Below are 20,641 nucleotides of genomic sequence, written 5' to 3'. Positions count from 1 at the left end.
ATCTCTGACAGTACTACTTCCTCTAGGTGTATATTTAAGTGTTTAGGGACAGGCCATTTTTGCATAAGGTGCACTTTGTCCCTGATTTAGACATTTTAACAGGTTTCTCTGTTGTGGAAGGCATGTTTTGCTTCCTAATTAATGCTCGTATGATCAAGTATTGAATGTTTCCCTGTCTGAGAAGGAGCAGAGAGACATGGTGAAACCATTATCTATTGGTTGTCCCATGTGGCAGTCATTCTGACATGCTCACGTAATGCCAGGTTCCTTGTTCCTTTCCACTTGCTGGCTGCGCGTATTTTGCTGATAATGGGTTTTGATATATTTTGAACCATCTGAGGCTTATGGAGGGATTTGTGAGAATGACCATAAAGGAGAGAGTTACTCTGTAGTCAGTACGAGAGGTGGCGAGGCTCTGAACAAGGAGAGAAGTGGTGAAAGCTGTTAGGGAGGCGGTTTATGTTGTGTAAGTGAAAATATGTGGGGTAATATGCTATGTAAATGAAAAATGGGAAGGAGGAAACAGGAGTGCCATTGACAAACGGGTGAAGAACGAGGAAGAAGTGAGAGTGGAATTAGGTTTGGTGGGAAAGTAGAGCTGCGTGTCATCTGCATAGTAATGAACATGGATGTTGAATTTGTAAAGAAATATTGCCAAGAGGAAGGAGACAAATGATGAAGAGAAGAGGCCCGAGAACTGAGCTCTGGGGCACACCTGCTGTAACAGGAAATGGGAGGGATCTGAAGGACTTAAGCTGGATGAACCCAGTGCAGCCTAAGAGATAAGAACCATCTAGAAAACAATTGTGTGAGACACTATAACAAAGCCTTCAGATAGATCAATAGGGATGAGAATGCTGAGTAAACTGCCATGAGAAGGTCATCTATGATTTTTAGGAGGGTCATTTCTGTCCTTTGGAGGGGGGCAGCACCAGACTATAATGCTCCATTATAGAGAGTCTTGTGACTGATGGATGTAAAAAAAAAAAAAAAAAAAAAAAGGTAAGTTAGAAATGGGGCCAATGTTATTGTAGTTGTTGGGATCTAAACTAGGTTTCGTCATTATTGGGGTGATAGCTGCAATTTGGAAATGGAAGGAAACCACTCCTGATATGAGTGAGTAGTGGATGATGGCCAAAATGAGAGGGAGCAGAGAGGAAATGCAGAATTTTACCAAAATTGTACTTGTAACTTGGATTGACAAATGAGGTCTGAAATTTCTTACCAGCTGGAAGTTGAAAGCATGAAAATGGCTGACAGTAATTAAAAACTAAAGAGCTTATGGATTTTATATATATATATATATACATATATATATATATATATATATATACATATATATATATATATATATATATATATATATATATATATATATATATATATATATATATATATATATATATATATATATATATCATTAAAAAACAACATAGGTAAATCGCAGGAGTCAGCTGAGTACATGACTGGAGGGAGGGAATCTGGCGTTTGAAGAATGTTGTTGACAAATCAAAACAATGATTTGGTATTTATTGTCTTTGTTGAGACAGACACCAGAGTAGTAGGCGGCTTTTCATTTAATTTGGTCCTTGTTGTGCAGAAGGTGGATATTGCACAATTCTTTGTGAATAGAGATGCCAGTTTTCCTGTATTTCCTGCTCAAGTTTGAGCATTCAGTGACCAGAGTTCAAATGTAAACCAGGGGGCAGGGGATACCTCGGAAAAAAGGTAAAGGGACAGAGAGACAGTGTAAGACTGATGACTAGATTTATTAAATTATATGCCGATCTCACCATCTTCTGGCCATGAGAGGTACTGCGTCCTGCTTGTTCTGTACAGCAGTCGCTCCAAAACTTGGGAATTACTAATCAACAGGTGAGCTCAATACTAGGTGCATAATACTATCTTACAGGAAAAAGGCAGAAATTAAATTTCAACTACAGAAATTTTTTAATTTTTTTAGAAAAAACAGCTTTTGTTGTCATTATGTGTAATGAATAAATTTGACATACAATTATACAAAAATAAAATCTGGGTTGTTGATGCTATTTTGTGATTGTTATTTAATCGATTGTCGGGGTTACAAATCTCCTACAAATACTTTTTATTGCTATTCATGGTTGTTCCATCCTTGTTTCACCACATATAATATTTAGACGCTTAGAAAAGTGAAAACACTGGTTAGCACTTTATAGTTGTGTTTTACTGCAGTTCCAGTCTCCATCTCTCCATCTATACATTTGTCATTAGGTCAACACTTTAAACAATCAATCTTGCCATCTTTTTTTTTTCCTTTTCATTCTCATATAAATGAAGGTTCTTTGTGAAAATAATTATACTCCTGGAACATTTTTCTTTATATTGTTTTCATCTTACAACCACAAACCTTAATGTATTTCATTGAGATCTTATGTGATGGATGTATTACTGCATACTAGTGAAGTGGAAGAAAATGGCATATGGTTATCAATATATGATCAAATAAAAACCTAAGTAGTGTGGCGTGCATTTTCCATTGAGTAGAATGTATCTTAATTGATCTCTGAATTGAAAACAACCCAAAAGGGACTTTTAATGTTGTGGTTTGGCATCCAAAACAGTTTAGAAATGCATTTCAAACCGGTTTGTTTAGTTTTACCAGGTGAATGGTTGCTAAACAATAAATTGGGTTTGGCAAGACAGAATATATCACAAATTACTATTTCCATCCTTAGGCTTCAAGAGAGATCACTGTTGCACGTTTTGTGTATTTACCTATTGGTGATTCCTTTATGTAATATATAACTAGATGTTCTCTCCAAAAGAGATAAAAAAAACTTAAATAGAAACTGATCAGCCAAGAGCAAACTGTAACACTGAAGCAGCCACAGGTTGTGCTTTATATGTGTCAAAAGTCCACTGTGTTTGCCATATGTCTGGATAAAGTCAGTTTTGGAATGGCCTTTCCAGAGTCCAGAACGAAATCTGGCAGAAAATCTGTGAAGTCACCTGAAGAAGGCTGCGGACAACCTGATCAGTTTTGGAGAATCTTTGCAAGGTAGGGTTGCAAGGCTCTAATAAAAGGTCACTGAATGCTAAAACAAATTAACCAAAAGGTGGTTTAACAAAGGGTCACAGCTGGGTAATGGGGTTTTTCTAACTGTTCTGTCTTATATTGTGCCCCCACACATATTTTTCTGTTTTTCAGTTGAATTTTCCAGGATTATTGTCCCGTTAACAGTGGAAATTTTTTTTGAAATGATTTGACATGGTCTCAGTTTTCTAATTCTCTAAAACCCCAAAAATCTAAGGGGTTTCTTCATGTTTAGGAACCACTGGGTTATTTTTAATAACTCATAAAATAAAACAACTGAAAAATACTTGATGACAGTTTAACAACTTTCCTGTAATTGGAATGTATTCTTCTCCTGTCCTATACTGTAGGCATTTCATTCAGCCTTTGATGTAGTATTTCAGTGAACATTCACTAAACAAACCTTTGCTGTTTCACTTAATAGTTCTCTGGACAAAAAGGGTTACATGAAGCTTTAATAAAAACTCCCTAGTCGTGTCGTCCAACCACTGTTTAGTAACTTCATACTTTGGTTACTGATAAGAGCTCTGATGCGTGCCTGTGGACTTGGTGCTGATATAGAGTAAGACTACAAGTAACACTTTTATCTTTAAACACACCTCTCATTCTGTTTGCTGCCATCTGTATCATGACAACACAATGATAAACGGATCTGTTGTGCAAATGTTCATTTTAGACTTTTACAGCCTGCGGTGCATCAGGGTTTGAAGTGAACCTTGGCTGCATAAAATGTAAGTTTCTATATGAGGCACACACGATGTGAATAGGAAAGGGAAGAACACTTAGAAAACAGTTTTATTTCATGTTAAAACAGCAAACATGAATATTTTTTTACAAATTAATTTACAAAATTTCAATTTTTAAAATTTTTCTCTGTGCTTCTCTCACTGTGGACTGCTATGGATTTCAAACCCTACAGCTGACATGGCCTGCTATATGCACTGACATATAACATTATGATGGTCGACACTAGATGGCAAAATAAATTAATTAACCAATTAAAGCAATTGCCTGTCTTTGTGCAGTAAAAACAAGAAAAGGTAGTGCAATCATTTAAAGTTAGGTTAAATTGGCAGGGTGCTTTCTTCTTGCGTTGCTTCTCTTGCCTTAAATACTTTTTTAAAAGGCACATTTTATAGTTATGGTTAAAAATATTTTCCCTTTTCTGGGATTTAAATTATTGGTTTCTACATCAAGCAGCAGCAGCCGCTGGAAACCGACAAACAGCAGCGAGCCATCATCTTTGACATGTTTTAAATGTAAACATCAAGCTGTACTACTGCTGAGTGTGTGCTGGTCAAGAGCGTCCATTGGAGGCTTTGCTCCAGCATCTGAGTTTCTTTTTTTCACCCAATAAGGTTTCAGCTAATTTCAGAAATTAATATAGTATCATCTGAAAGCTAAAGTAAGGAGAAGAAAAAAAAATAGAACACTGTTTTCAAAAAAAAATAAGTGAGACATTTTAAGGTTTAGACGTATTTACTACCTAAGTAATTAGTGGTGGTGGTCAGAGGGCCTGGTGACGCCGATGTATGGCAGCCTCGCCTCTGTCAGTCTGGCCCAGGGCAGCTGTGGCTACGAATATCGCTCACTGCCTCCAGGGTGTGAAGGACTGACTGTAGTGTAAGCACAGGTTTTGGTGTTTTTCATAAAGTGTGCAAAAACTCTTCCTTGTATTCTCCAGCGGGCTTTTCACTGACAAACTCTGGTGGTAGAAACATCTGACCTCATGAGGTCTCCACAACAAAAAAGGAAATAAAAATCACACTGGGTAATCCCAGCATCCCTTGTTCTATATATAATCTATTCTAATCTAAAGGTAGCCTAACAAAATATCAATCTTTATTGCTCTTTCTCAGCCAGGTAATTGTAATAAACATAAAAACACTGACAGATCAAACTGTCAAAGCAGCATTGTTTCACAGATTTGTCTTTCAGTCTACTCAGAAGGGGGAAAGATCTGGGGGTTTCATGATTATCATCAGCACTTCATATAAAAATCATGACATGGAAAATGTATTTCTTTAAAGCCGGACTTCTTTGATGACGGTGGGTAAATCCAAGTTTCCTGTGGTGGAATCAGTTGGCTCCTGAAGATCAAAAGACACGTGTTAATTTACTCCAAATGTTTTCATATACACCCAAAGTAGCACTCAACATGCATTTTTGCTTAAGATCGTATCGATATTAGTACAAAAAAAAATCGGCCTGATAATAATGTTACACCTGTATTAAAGACAGAGGACTTTAATGGAAGTCAGTGATTGGCACCAAATATGAGAACCCTTCTGCCACAGTAGTTTTAATTTTAGTTCATGCATCTTCTTGAACAACAAAGACTAAAACAAGCAAACGTTCATTTGCTTGAATCTGAAAAGAGGAATAGTTGTCTTTTTGAACTAAAGGATAGCAGGTGTTCCAAAAGAGAGGGCGAACAAAGCTGTTTGTTCATTATGCTTTCTTTTGTTAAATTGGTCGGTTGTCAAATGTTGTACTTTAGAGTCAGTCCAGACAATTTCTTTATGCAAAACACAGACTGTTAATTGCAACTTTCAGACAAACACTCCTATCGCAGCCAGAATATGAAAAAAAATGACTGATTTTTTTAATATAACCTTTTAATTCTAAATGTCTAATTTCAGGCTTTAGTTGAAACAACCTCATCTACAGGCAACAATCTCACAAATCCTATGAACTGACAGAATGTATGCGTGAAATACTTCTAATGGTAATACATGTTTAATAAGCCTATTATGTAAAAGCTGTCAAAGACGAACACAGAAAAACGGAAAAGTTACAGTTAAATGTAAAAAAAAAAAAAAGCACTAAAAGTCTTCTCAACTCAATGTCAAGTGTTAAACTGCTGACATGAGCTTGGAGCTAATCTCTCACCACTAGTTTGGAAATGTACAGTAAGCACATGAATGTTTTAACAGCGCCCTCTAAGGAGCTTCCACTGTAGCGCATGGCCTTCGCCGCTTGGAGCCGATAATCCTAAATCACAGCATCCCTATGTTACTTCACTGTCAATGAAAATGTTTAATCGCTTATCCTGTTGCAACTACAAATGTCAGCGCATTAAAATGGGATTTTATTTACAGACCAACTCAATGTAGTGCTTAATTAGTCCAGAATATTTTACATAAAAGGGTCTGAAAGGTTTATATTCATCCCCTTTTATACAGACAGAAATACATTTTACTAGAAACAACTGCCGTCAAAGGTCGCCTAATTTATGCAAAAGACTCAGCGGAAACACTGCTGCTCTGAGAAGGCCTCAGAGACATGTTTGGTGAACAAAAAGGGTCACGAAAAATAATTTGATAAATCAAAATCAGTTAATTTTCTGAAATGGAAAGAGCCTGGTACAGCTGGAAACCTTCTAACATATACTGATGGGAGAAGGATGATTAATCAGAGAAGCAGTCACAAGGCCAAGGTAGCTCCGGAGGAGCAGCAAAGATTCACAACTCAAGTAAGAGGATGTTGTCAAAGTGACTATTAGTTGTGCACGCCACAAATCTGGTGTTTGTGACATAGTGGCAAAAAGAAAGAAAGTATACATCATGTTTGCAGTCAAGTAGGGCAGCATAGCAAACATGTGGAACAAGGTGAGGTCAGATAGGAAACTGAACTCTTTTGCCAACGCAAAGCTACAATAGGATGGCTTGGATTGAAGCAGATTGGACTGTTCGAATCGGCAAGTCCAGGCATAAATTCAACAGTAAATGAGTGGAAATATGTTTATAGATGTTCTCCATCAAACCTGACAGAGCTACTTTGAAAGGTAGAATGCATAAAAACATCAAAACTGTTAGAGACACACCCCAAAAGCCTAGCAGCTGTAACAGCAGCAATAGATGTGTAGCGCTTTTAGTCATACATCAACACTAATGACACTAATGGTAGTTAAATGTATTCTCTGCAGCTTAGCCCATACCAATATGTGAGTGCTTTTGTGAAATATTTGTTACCAAAATGTCTAAATATTATTTGCTGAATGATCAACAGAACCTCAAGGTATTTGGTAAATCTGGGAAAATGTCACCTCGTGCAATTAGAGCGAAACAGAATTTAAAGAAATACACCTTTATGATTAATGATCTTTGCAAACACACAGATACAGAGGGGGTGAAGCTAGCGGTGCACAGTGAAATAGTGTATAGCAGGTGCCAAGATGATCAACATTGGTGTGTGATTGCTCAGTGCTCCTACCTTTCTGATTCAGCGTCGAGCTAAAATTTGAGATTTTGTTTGTACACAGAAATTTTTTTTTTTTTGATCAGGCTTGAGAAGAAGAAGTTTGTGGCTGTGATGAGATTTGGGATGTTGCTCCGTAGTCTCGCTCCAACATCCGCTTCTCCGCCTAAAACAACAGCTGCCGATCATTTCCCATTCAGCAGTTACAAAAGTATGAGGCTCCAGTCTTGGATGAAGTTCAGGAGAAACTGACAGAAATTGAGTTAAATCATTTCATTCTTACGTTTTTCATTATTTTACAAAGTCAAAGAAATGTCCCTGTTGACATTGACAATGTTAAATTCAAAGTCAGCGCCAATTAGTCCTTTAGAAAGTGCAACAGTGTATGTTTTTAAAGATCAAGCTGTAACCTGAGGTGACTCGGGGACATCTAGAATGAAAATGAGGGATTTGTGCACTTGAAACCTTACATTTTACTGTCAGCACTCAGCAGTAACTTCACCACAGATGTTGGAGACCCATCCAGAATTAGAAACACGTGACGACAGAACAGTTCAAGAACAGGGCGAATCACAAGAGCAGTATCTCCAGATTGATTGCAGATGCAGACAAACATGAACTGCCCAGCCAAACAAAGAAAAACAATCCCCAGTTGAATTTACCAAAGCACACAGGTAAGAAGCTCCTATTAAATGAATTTTCCAGTGATTAATAAAATAAAAGAAAACCCTGGAAATGTTCTTTTTTCATTCATTGAAAAAAGTATTATCATTACTAATTCTTTACCAATGCACAACTAAATAGAGCAAAAACATTTTTTTGCCTTTATGTGCTTTTCATGAGTGCTGCCATCTTGGCACCAAAATAGCGCAATGCCAGGATTATTATTATTATTATTATTATTATTATTATTATTATTACTATTTTTGGGTGCTTAACAGCACAGGATGCAGGTAAAGGGGCTTTCTGCTTGAGTCCCTACCAGTGTACAACTGATTTTTATTCTTCTTCCTCCACTTTCACCTTCTACCTCTCATCCTTCTTTATCCACATATATGATGGTATTGCTTCTCTTTCACAGAATCATAAATACATTTTGTCTTTGAACTGCCTTAAAAATAAACAACTTATTTCAATTTCTAAGCAAGCGGTCTACTGGGCCGTGCACAGTGGCAGTCCACTGTGGCAAAGCACAAATTTAATTAGAATGTGCTGCAATGACAATAAAAATAATGATTTTATTATTATTATTATTATTATTATTATTATTATTATTATTATTATTATTATTATTATTATTATTATTATTATTGTTAATAATAATATTTTTTTGGCTGGGCAGCATATGTCAGCTACAACTTCTTTATTACACATCTTCTAGTCAATCTATTCTTATGCAGGCCTCAATTCTCCAGATGACAACGATGCTGAGTTTACGTTTAAATACGCCTGTATGAAAAATATGCATGGGATAAAAAACTGAAAAAATATGAAAATAGCTGGTTATTTCTGGAGTGGCATGTGGTAAAAAAAATGTGACTCCGTGCCTTACAAGCAAACATGCTTGGTGTTCCCATTATCAATTCTCCTCGACTATCCAGAGCTAACCAAACAAGCACAACCCCATTACCTTGCTTAAACACTTACCTCTTCTTTGGCCAGTCGGTTTGCATTTTGTCTCCTCAGATCAGACTTGATTAGGCCTGCAACATCACAGAAACATGCAAAGACAGCACAAGATAATTAAAAAATATGGCAGAATAAAAAGTAAAAAAGTTATGCTTTATATATGCCTAACTTATAGCAGTGAGAGCAAAAATATGCAATAAAGGGTGTTGTAGAGGGAACAACACATTACGGCAGAGTAATCAACTGGCGGCCTGCGGGCCACTTCCGGCCTGTGGGTGATTAAAATCTGGCCCAGGAATGACTTCTTTGTAAAAAAATAAATAAAAAAAATATCTGAATTATTTTGTGAAAAAACGCCCCTGGCATGAAATGCCTTTGTTTGTATGCTATTCATTTACTGCGCTCTAGTGGCCAGTTATGAATAGCGTTTTGTTTTTCTCTGGCAAAGTCTACAATTATGGTTCTCCCACAGGTGGTGCAAAGATTGTTACTGCCGATTTTAAGATATTATTTGAAGGCACTATAATAGCTACAATGTTTTCATATTAGCTTAAACTTTGATTTCTACAGCCTTACATGTTTCTGGTTTTGTCTGTGTGAACAGAAATAAGTGAAACTGCCATGATTTGGCTGAAATAAGATGAGATCATGCATTTTCCTTTAATTTGTGCGTTTATTCTGAACGACAGCATATAAGTTCAGCTAAAATTCATATATATTTTCACATGTTTCTTTTTCAGTTTTACATAAAGGTTGAAAGCATTTTTGACACTTGAAGTCTTACTTTGAATTACGCATTTGGGTTTCAGTAATTAGATTTATGATTCGATCCATTAAAATCAAACAAATTGAAAGGTTTTTTGTATTTATTTTACACATAATGATTTTATACATTATTCCTGGATGTCTGGCCCATGAGCTGTTGGTCTGAAGTAACTGTGGCCCCCTAAGCAATTTAGTTAAATAGCCCTGCATTACAGTCTTAACTGGTGCTCTGCAATACCTACTAAGGTGTAATAGGCAAACTATTTTCCAAGACTGTGCAGAAACTGAGAAACAGCAAATACCTACAAAGTGAAACCATATCAGGTCATCCACAGCTTTACAGCGGTTTATTTTACAAGAAAAGAGAACAATCACCAATAAATTACCCATTGTGAAGTAATATTGTAAAGAAAGCTATACAAATCAAATATCAGCTTTTTGTTTTCTAGGAAGGCCACTTCTTTTACGTTAAAACATGACAAAAACAAGTTATTGATAGTGTGAATGCTGAGAAAATAAATGAGTCAGTCTCCTGACCTTTGAAAGCATAAAGTACCATTGCAGATTCTTGTTTTCTAGCGAGCACAAGGTTTACTGGCTCAGTGTCTAATGCATACTGTAAAAAGTTACACATTGCTCATAAAACTCTCAATAGGCCTTGCAAAAACACTTTAGTGGCTGTGTATTGACCGAGACGGGTCAGTAACATTTAATGACTGAAAGCACACTGCTCCTGTGCAAACAGCGGCACAGCAGCTGAATAACCTGTTGTGCACCTTAAATCATCTGCATGCAATTCAGATCACATTACAATATAATATTTAAAAGCTACATTTTTAATTAGTGGATACTGTATTATATGGTCCATTCACACCAATAAAGACCTTTGATCTGCTTTTGTGGTCTGGACAAAAAGCAGACTTTACGTTTTTCCTTTGGTGAGGTTTGCTTTCCCATTGTAATTTTTTTAAGTAAACTATAACTTGTAAAATGGTGAGGGTGGGACTTAGCACAGACCCGGAAATAGAGGAAAGCTACCATGGAAATCCTGCATGCAGCACCTCTGTTTTGCATATTTGTGCTGTTATAACAGTTGATAAATCATTGCGAGTGGCAAGAGCAGCTCATTTAACACAGGTTTCCAGACATTTTATTTCTAATTTTTGAACGGCAAAGGAGAATGTGTCCAGCGAGCCGAAGGAGTTCCACAGTGTTGTGAAATCAGCCAACAGGAAAATAAGTAAGATCAGACTCTAAAGCCCCATTTACACTACCCTTTTTTTAACCGTGCCGAGAACGGTCTGAGTTCGTTAACTGAGATAACTATCGAGTGTAAACTGAACTGCACCGTGCCAGACACAACCGAACCGCGCTAAACCTAGTACCAAACAACTAAATATCACAATTATAACGAAACATAACTTCCTGAAAACTCCCGCCATTTTTATTTGCTTGATTCCCTCCTTCAATCCTAGAGAGCAGTAGTACCGTAGATCGTCAATAGGAGGCGAGGAACCGTGGTAGCGTGATGTGTAAATGGTCGTAAGAACCAAGCTCGGTCCGAACTCGGCATGGATCGGTTAAAAAAGGGTAGTATTAATGGGGCTTAGGGCTGATCTAAGGCCACAATAAATGTAAGGGAATTTTGCAGTCACACCTCCCAAGTGACTGTTCTCACAGCAGGGGTGCTACTGTATAAAGCCCCCTAGCCATGCTAAAATCGCTGTCTTTTGCCCGCTGCCTTAGCAGCATTGGGGAGAACACTCTCATCCTTTTCTACAGATGCACAGACAGGTTTAGCAGACAGAAATGAGGAGGGAAAGTTAAAAAAAGGTTTACTTTCAATTATTTTTACCGTTTTGTTTTAAGCTTTGACTGAGGTTTAAGACCTGGAGCTAGCAGGCCAATCATCCGCCCACTAGTTCTTGAAACAAAGCTTTGCTGATGTTTGTGAGTGTGTTTTTACGGTTATAACAAACTTTATTTCCATGAGGGTTTTATACATCGAGGGGATATTAATGTTTGTGTTGTCCGGTCCGCTCATCCCAATCAAATAGAGTATAAAAGCCTTTTTAAATTAACGCCAAACGCCCGCTAGCATAGCGCTAGTTAGCCACTCTTAATAGCTTACGGCTATCACCGAGCAAACGTAACTACGGTTCGTTTTAAACATAATGTTTGTTTTTGTTTAGCTCTGCCGTACACAGCGTTAGTACAACATCAATAGGTAGCATTAATGTCAATATAATGATGTTGATGTGTAGCATTAGGATTAAATTCAAGCTAATGTAAACATTGCCCAAAGGAAGTCATTTCTGGTCGATCATTATTAACTTGGTGGGTTAATCCTAAATAACTAACTCGAGCTTTCATCATTGGAGAAATAATCACATTAATAAAAATCAAGTGTCTTAAAGGCTATTGATTTCTACTTAGGAAATCATTATTTAAATGTTATTTCCTTGAATAATGTTTATATAACTCAGATTTGCATTGTGAATGGGTTGAAACACATACCAAATGTTGTTCTAAATTAGTTAAGCAAATTTGATCTGTGCTAATTTGACCATGTTCTTTAAGATTAACTTTGGTTCTCCAACAGGAATCTGCAGTGAATCAGGATTCACTGAATCATTCTGATGATGGTTTTCAACTATTCTATTTCTCTTTTTGTTTCTTTTGTGTGTACGAAGTTCCTTAGCTTCTTTTATCTTAATTTTGCTTAGTAGTTGTAGTTAGGTTTCACTAGCCTAGTAAAGAGGATTTGTTGATTAAAATATAGTTTTAATTCAGATAGACAGCATTCTGTAGTGGTGTTCTCTGGATGTTCATTTATTTCTGTTAATAAATAAACCGTTCTTGAACTGTTCTGTTCTGTTCTGTTCTTAAACTTGAAGAGAAGTTGTCACTTATTTATTCTATATGCGTGCAGAGTTTGCTGTTAAAAGAATGCCAGTGCTCAAATCACCCTTTCAACTTTTGTGCTAATATCAGCTGTTTGGGCTGATGTTCACCGGACAATACCTAACAGGCTGAGGGCTATTCAATGAACATTAAATAACTTAAAGGTATACTATGCAACCGGGGTTGATTTTCCAGCGAGGCTCCCCCCAGAGGGTGAAAGTAAAAGTGCACTATCGTAAAGATGCTCAGCTGTTCTGGTTTCTCCGTCAAGCCAGGCGCGGTTGTTTTGAGCTTAGCAGACAGGCGAACGCAACGAAAAGTGGAAAAAAACGGCAGTACAAACAATGAATAACACAGTGAATGTATGAACATCAAGCGTCCCGCAGCGCTATCTTGGCGAGGCGGCCGCCTCGCCAGTTTTATTATTATTACTATTATTATTATTATTTTTATTTTTATTTTTATGTTGGCGAGACGCTACCGCCACCGCCTCGCCAAGCCGCAGCCGCCTCGCCGCGGCCGCCGCGGTAGCGTCTCGCCAACATAAAATAAAAAAAATAAAAACAACTAAAAAAAAAAAAAGATAATAATAATAATAATAATAATAACAACAAAACTCGATATGCTTGTATGTTTATTTGACGTTAACACGCGGTTCTTTGTTGTTGCTTTCGCGCGTGCATATAGTGAATGGCAGAGCAAAAACACATGGAGTTCTCGCCGTAAAGCAAGACTTCTGTGTGTGCGGGCCGAGAGCTCCTGCAATTGCAAGTGCGGTATTTCCCCCACAGACCCCCAGGGCGGCCGAGAAAACCTTTGTTCGACCTGAAATGACTCATTTAACCATCCAAATCGGTATGGAACACATTAATTAACTGAAAAATGTTGCATAGTATGCCTTTAAAAACAGTGCATAATGGCACAACAACAGCATGCTGGCAGCAGCAACAGACAATGTTAGTACAACATTACTTCTATGGTGGCTTGTTAAGTCCAAAGAGATGCCTGTTTTCTGTAGTTGGTTCATTTTGTATTCAAACCAGAGGCAAACCTCACAAGAGTTCATTTGGAAGTGGACCAAGACCCACTTTTTGACGGGTCCAGTTGTTTAGTCCGGACCAGGCTTCGCTCAAGTGTATTCACACCTGCACAAAAGGTCTGGACCAAGGTGGAAACCATCTCTGGTGTGTTTAAAGTGGACCAAATGCGGCAGTTTTGAATACACCGTTAGCAATTGTCAGCTGATTTTTATCTACTTAATTATATCTTCTGCAAATCTAAACTGTTTCTTCCCTTTTAGGAAATGCTTTTTAAAATATTCATATTTGAGGTGCCATTTTAGGCCTTTTCCAGTCTAATACAGCAATTTTGGCAAAAGAAAACCATAAAAAGTAAAATTACAGCCCTCTTAATGCATGCTCATATTGTTTTATGTGTTGAGCATCCATCAACAATGATATTTTTACAAACTGTACATCCAACCTGCCAGGGGACTGACTTTGATTGACATGTATGATGAATTCATCTGACAGGATTTATAATAACACACAAAGTGCCTGATCTCCTGAGAGTGACCCATTCTTTCATAAAGATTTTATAAGCAATCTGCATAACTTGGAGCTGGATATTATATTTTATATTTTATCCAGCTGTAATTACAGTGAGTGGTTGCTCTGCAAGGTGTTGACTTTGTGAAGCCGAATACAAACATATGCCACATTTTCACATTCTTATTTGCAAAACAAAAACATAAAAGCAATACTGTGCATTATGACTCATTCACCGTCCTCTAATTAATACACTGGAGTTTCTTGGGAGTTATGGTGACAAAATGTGGTAAAGGTCAAGCAGTACAAAAGCTTTTGTGAGTGACTGTACTTTTTTTATTCATAATCCTTAGATGATATGTCTGTTTCATATGACTAGTTTCTCTTTAATAATCTAAAGGAAACACAGAGGTTTTTAGTAAGTGTAATTGTTAACTCACTGGGAAGAAAAGATGGTTTATCCTCTCAGGTTCATTTTTTATAATATATGGACAACAAAATCACTTAAAGTAGCTGATAGTTGTGATGTGGGTGAGTTTTATATTTAGAGCAGTATTTGTGTTAGTGCTTGTGCTTGTGTAGCTCTCAATGAAATATCTAACAGAGAAAATCCAGAATAATCTTTATGTTCCACATGGACAAAAAAATGGGCCTTTGATACGTTTTTCTAGCATTTTCTTTCAACTCAGTGGGCTTCAATCCATCTGTTAAGAACTGCTCCTGCCACTGACCGTATTATTGATATAGTTAATTCATTCTTTTGTCATTTTTACGAGTTAACAGATTTCTTTTAGTTTTCTTTGTGTTAAATGACTGCATGGTAACTGACCCGAAAGACAAATAATTAATTGTTTTCTTTGTGCAGTTTCAAGAAAAACAATGTTTTTCCTCTTGAGGATAAAACTGGTGTCTATGTAAATAATGCTTTAGAGTAAAACAAAGTTGTCATTATGCAGTAAAAAATGTGCTTGTTTCCTAAAATGTAACCTTTTACAGCTTCATACTACACAGAAGCAAAGAGCAACTTTCTTGGAATGTATCACCTTCCACAGCTTTAGTGAAACAGTAACAAAGCTGGAGAAAGGAAAAGATCTGTGTGGCACACCTCGGTATGAACAACTTGAAAGCAGTAGCTTAAAATGACTCTTATATAACTCTTGAAATGACTGTTATGTAGTTAGAAAAGTCGTACCTGTTATTATTGAGCCTATGAGCAGAAATACACAGAGGAAGATATTTCCTGCCAATGTGTCAAACTTGTCAATGATTTTCCCTTGGCAGATGGTGAATATGATGCCAAACACCTATGTGTGGAGAAGTTAGGAACAAAGCAGATGGTTACACGTAAACTTACAGTCACAACAAAACATCAAGATAGATCTTCAAAAAAATAATTAAATGTTTTCTGCCAAGCACTTCTCTTATAAATATTAATATCTACACCTATTCCTCTCTTTATTTTCTTATTGCTGTTTTATGGTCGGCTTGCAGGAGTCTCAGCTCTACCTGTGCTGAACAGTTGAGCAGTCCTGAGGAAGTTCCCTCTGACTCCGGGTACGTCAGTTCGGCTGCAAATTCAAAACCCAGAGGCAGGTAGCCTGTCATGAAGAACCTGGAGCCACAAAGATGCACAGATTGCAATCTGATTTATTAAACTGATTATATTTGTAATCAGTGTTGCATCTCCAGGATTGTTGCACAGTTTTTCGCAACACTTCACATGTGGAGGAAAACTTTGTACCTACTAAATGTACCGTAATCTTTCTATTGCTTTATGGCAGCAGGTATGTCAGACCTAACAGCAAAGTTTTGACATCGGATAGTTTCATTAAGCCCCTGCAGGAATTTTCCTTCCACAGAAGTGACCATAAGGGAAACCATTCAGACGATTCTCACATGGCAGCTGTACCAAAGTAAATTAAAACTAGTCACTGTTTACTGCATTCACAAACTGATTTTTTTTTCTTCGCTAATAAATATGCTTTTATTATGAGGAAAAACAGCAGATGATATTAATGTTTCAGGTTTTTTGACTTCATAAATCATATCTGAGTTTTATATTTTTGGTAGGGTATAATGGTTTTGCACTGTAGGTAGAATTTAAAAATAATGATAAAAAATTATTCACAATTACAATGTTTTTTTAAGCAGAATTATATCAAAATTGTTTGATAGACAGTATAAATTGCCCATAACATTTAAAGTAAACCTGAGACTGTTTTTTTATAGACACTAATACATAAAATGACAGCCAAAATATTTAGTATATTTTGTCAAAAATTAATGACTGTATAGGATATTTCAGTAGCTGTACTAAAATCTGAGTATATTTCTTTGGGCGTAATAACATGGTCTTATTTATTTTTTCTTGCAAAACTAGTCATTTCAATTTTTTCTTATTAAAAATGTGTTTGTTTTATAATATTATAGTTTTTATTTATTTCTATTTTTTTTCTCTTTATTTTCGGTGCTGTATTTCATTTTCTTTAAGATTTACTTTTATTGAATTACACCATATGGTTGATTTTGAGTGTGTTTAATTCAAAATAATATTTTAATTTTGGGTTGGCTCAGCCAGGGTCCAGACTTGAAGCTCATCACCAAAGATAAAAAAAAAAGTGGAAACATTGAAAAATATGTTTCCAACAATTGTTTAAGAATAGTGTAGATCCTTTTGATTTGCATGGGAATAAAAACAAATATTTTTTAGAACTGATCCCCCTTTTATATGTTATATTCCTAGAAGAGATTCTATTCTCATCTCTATCTAAATGTAAAAAAGTGTATGAATGAAAATAACTTTAAATCTAAATCTGAGAGGCATTTAAATAATTTTGGGCATAATTGTCATATCATTCCTGACACCTTCTTGGTTTAACAAGAAGGTATCAGATAAAATGTCAAGTTTAACGCATTTCATTGGTCTTTAAATGCAATAAATTTAATCTTATTATAATTATAATATTTTCTATAATTGTGCAGCCCTTGCTGAAAAGTTGTTGTACACCATAGGGTTCAAGTAACATTTTCTCAAATTTAAAATAGTTTAGCTGATTAGAAATAAGAATACCCAAGAGATCCAGCAGTGATGAACACCACCCAGATGTGTTGGTCGATTGTTGCAGCATATACGATCATCCCCACCAGCGTCATGACGTACACAGCCAGAGTGGTTTGTCTGTAAAAAAACAAAACGTGTAAAATAGGAGAAAGTCAAATTACCTGGATAACAGTTTTTGCCTTACATCTTCTCAAAAATCATATGATATATTCTAGAGAAATAAATTAAAGTTACTTTGTGGGCATTTTAATTTTTATTTAGGAATAACGTTTTTTTATTATGGCAAAAAGCACATAGATTTAATGATGAGCGAACACTCTGAGCAACCAGAGGATTTCTCCTTTTTATTACCAGGGTAAACCCGGTTCTCTGAAAACAGAGTGACATATCGCACCCTTAATGTGTGAGCAATCATGAAAGCTCCAATTTCTCTTTTTTTTTTACCGTTATTTAACCAGGAAGTTCCACTGAGATTCAGAATCTCTTTTACAAGAGAGACCTGGCCAAGGTAGCAGGCAAAATCACAACAAATTCATACATAATAAACACCAAGTTACATTTTCATGATAAAAGAAATACAAAATGTTAAAAACACATTGCATTGCCATTGCAGATCGGGCAAAACAAACAAAGTCCCCCACAGAGACTCTGCGTCCGGCCCCTTAGCAGAATCAGAGACGTCCCCGGTTTTCATTAGAGAAATCTGCGGCAACACTGAAGCTGCTATTTCATCAGTGTTGTCCAATCTACCTAATTTTAATTTTTTAAAAGAACACCAGAAAACGGCTTTAAAGGCTTTTGTTAGTGGATGCAATGGTTTTGGTTTCGATGTTGGTTTCGATGTGAGTGGTTGAAGTAGGACATCAGTTACCTGACTCCGCCAGATAGATTTGCTCCGCATATCCATCTGGAAACCTTCCGTTGAAGTAATTTTGGGAAGGGGCGAAAATACTGGTTAGCTGATTGGCCTATGTTGGTGATAGACGGGCCAAATAAACCAATCAGATTCGTCGTCGCTCTGTTACGAGCGACGACGAAAACACAACCACAAGCCAAGCTACTGTTGCTGCTGCAGGTAAAGGCTCGTTAGCTCAGCAAATAAATACTCTGTAATTCCGATAAAACTTGCTGGATAGCCACGCTAACGCTAGTTTCATCGGCTGAAGTCGCCATGTTGTTTAGACTGAACTGACGCGCTTCCCGTTGCGTCACACCTCAACCCGCCTCAAAGCCAACGCTGATTGGACGTTCGTTTGGTGAACGGCTCCAAATTTTCTTTAACGGAGAGTATCCAGACTGATCTGCGAGTGAAACCTTGAAAGCTCGCGAGATCAGGATGGTCTCACGAGGCTAGGACATCAGTAAAGATGACGGAAAAGTGGTTTATCCAATCATATGCAAGGATTTTTGATAAGGCCCCTCCTTCTGAACAGGGTTCCCACACCAAACACAGTGCACCAAAGTTGGCTCAGTCACATATCTGCCAGCAGAATCTGATCAAAGTATGTGGAGGTGCCCAACAAGCAGCTGCACAGATGCCTCCCACATAAACACTCCTGAAGGGGGCCCACGAGGTAAACATACCTCTAGAGGAATGTGCCCCAGTTGCTCTGGAGGCCCTACATAAGCCTCCCTGATCGCCTCTACAATTCAGCCGCTGGCTGGATAGAGGTTTACCATAATGGCCAGGAGCACAAGACAACAAAAAATGGTTACCTCTCCGGAAACCCTTAGCCCCGTCCACATAAACATGTAATGCAAGCACTGGACAAAGCAGATGCAACAGCAAACAGTGGAGGATGAAAAGCCTGCAGTTCCAATGAAGAGCATCTGCAGGATGATTCACTTACCTTAGGCACAAAATGCACAGGATTAGGGTGCAGTACCACCTTGCTGCCATCTGGAGCGCCATACGGATAGCAAGAAGGTCTGTCAGTCTGTCAGTGACTTCCATGATTGGTTACCAGACGAGGTTTGAAAGAGAACCTATGGTTTTTGGCCCCTTTTACTTTATTAGAAGTACAAGATAATATTGTACAACTACAACAGATGATCAAATTAAAGACAACAAATTTGGTGATACAACACCATTTCCGTGTGTATCAGCAGTTGCTTGAGCTACTAGAAAAGAAAGACCAACTTTCCTAACTGGATAACCTTCTCTGTGTCCTTGCTGGCAGGTTTTCTTTTAAGCAAAGGAAATAATCTTTCTCCATTTGCCCGTTTAAAGCGCACAACTCTAGCAAGTTAAACAGCAGAGGATAATGAGCGTCGGTACACCGCCTGAGGAGCTCATGAGGGAGATCAGAGGGGTCACTGTGTTAACAGCATGCTGCACCTGGTTAAACAGCCACACAGACCAAACAGCTAACAGATAAACACTGAGGAAGAAGAGAGGAGGGAAAACGATAGCAAAACAACTTGTGTTTAGTTGCTTAGTGGAATAATGAAAAACGGGTATTTTGGATTAAGAATGAATGACTAAAAAACTAAATTTTGAAATTTGACAGATAATTACATCTCTCCTTAAAAACATCCTTCTGATTCACCAACCACACCGTCCTCCTTTCTGAACATCTGCTATTCTCATGTGGACTCACTTATATGTCTTCGTTCTGTCGAGCCAGATGCCACAGATGAGGGAGCCGACCATCCCTGCGATGACAATGGTGAGCCCAATCCTCCCAGCATTCACCTCTTCACCCTGTCATATCAACAAACATGCAACATGAAACAAGAGGAAGTGAGTTCAAGGTCTTAGCATGCATCAAAAAGACAATGCATTGTTTATCACAATGAAATGTACAGTGCCTTGGAAAGGAAACTCTAGAACTTTAAGACCTTTTATTGAGATTTTATGCTGCAGAAAAATCTAAATAGTGCATAATTGTGAAGTGGGAGTTAAACTAACATGGTATTGATAGAAGGCAGTTTGCTACATTAAAATAAAACATCCCCTGTATTTTTCTCCACAAATCATGATGCACACAAAGAGCTTAAAGCTGACTTCCAGTTCAAGATTGCTGTGAATGGCCATTTTGTTTTTTTGTTGTTGTTTTTTTTTCCAGATCTGGACAAAGTCAGATCAGTTAAAATATTTACTGGATTATCTTAAATTGGGCACTGATCCTTTAAATGAGCTGTTAATCGGTATTCGTTTAACTAAACTCCAAATAAATAGCATAAAAACCTCCTAAGAAAAAGTGAATTCAATAATTTCAAACCTAAACCAAACCTTTTTCAAGAACCTTGGTTCCAGTTTAAATTTTAGATGGCCAAAAACAGCAGTGGAATATTTTTTATTTTATTTTAAAATGAAGATGAGTCAATCTGCTAGTAACTCAATAACCAGAATAATCAATGACATGGAAAAAAACTCAAGTTGTGATGTTGCATGTCAAAAACAGAGGTCATCATCTAAATGCAAATGAATGTAAAAAGTCAATTATTTGATTAGGAAAT

The 20,641-nt window shown here is 37.1% G+C and overlaps 1 protein-coding gene across 3 annotated transcripts in view; it reads right to left on the bottom strand.

Moving 5' to 3' along the window:
* Nucleotides 1–4,533: 4,533 nt before the first annotated feature.
* The window catches only part of flvcr2b (FLVCR heme transporter 2b), a 28,764-nt gene continuing 12,656 nt past the window's right edge, over nt 4,534–20,641 (bottom strand). For 2 of the 3 annotated variants that reach the window (XR_004932858.1, XR_004932859.1), the window contains exons 5-11: nt 19,780–19,883; nt 17,189–17,296; nt 15,625–15,730; nt 15,311–15,422; nt 8,921–8,976; nt 7,289–7,439; nt 4,534–5,163 (exon numbers count right to left, since the gene is read on the bottom strand). Coding sequence is in view for 1 of the 3 variants with exons in the window: in XM_036147457.1 (XP_036003350.1) it covers nt 5,098–5,163; nt 8,921–8,976; nt 15,311–15,422; nt 15,625–15,730; nt 17,189–17,296; nt 19,780–19,883 (552 nt within the window). In the remaining 2 variants the exon portion in view is untranslated. The remainder of the gene's footprint in view (nt 5,164–7,288; nt 7,440–8,920; nt 8,977–15,310; nt 15,423–15,624; nt 15,731–17,188; nt 17,297–19,779; nt 19,884–20,641) is intronic. The other variant, XM_036147457.1, reaches the window with a different exon arrangement.

The sequence above is a fragment of the Fundulus heteroclitus genome, chromosome 15, assembly GCF_011125445.2.
Source record: "Fundulus heteroclitus isolate FHET01 chromosome 15, MU-UCD_Fhet_4.1, whole genome shotgun sequence".
In the NCBI taxonomy this organism is placed as follows: domain Eukaryota; kingdom Metazoa; phylum Chordata; class Actinopteri; order Cyprinodontiformes; family Fundulidae; genus Fundulus; species Fundulus heteroclitus.
The sequence above is the reverse complement of the archived record's forward strand: the minus strand, read 5'-3'. Positions and strand labels throughout refer to the sequence as shown.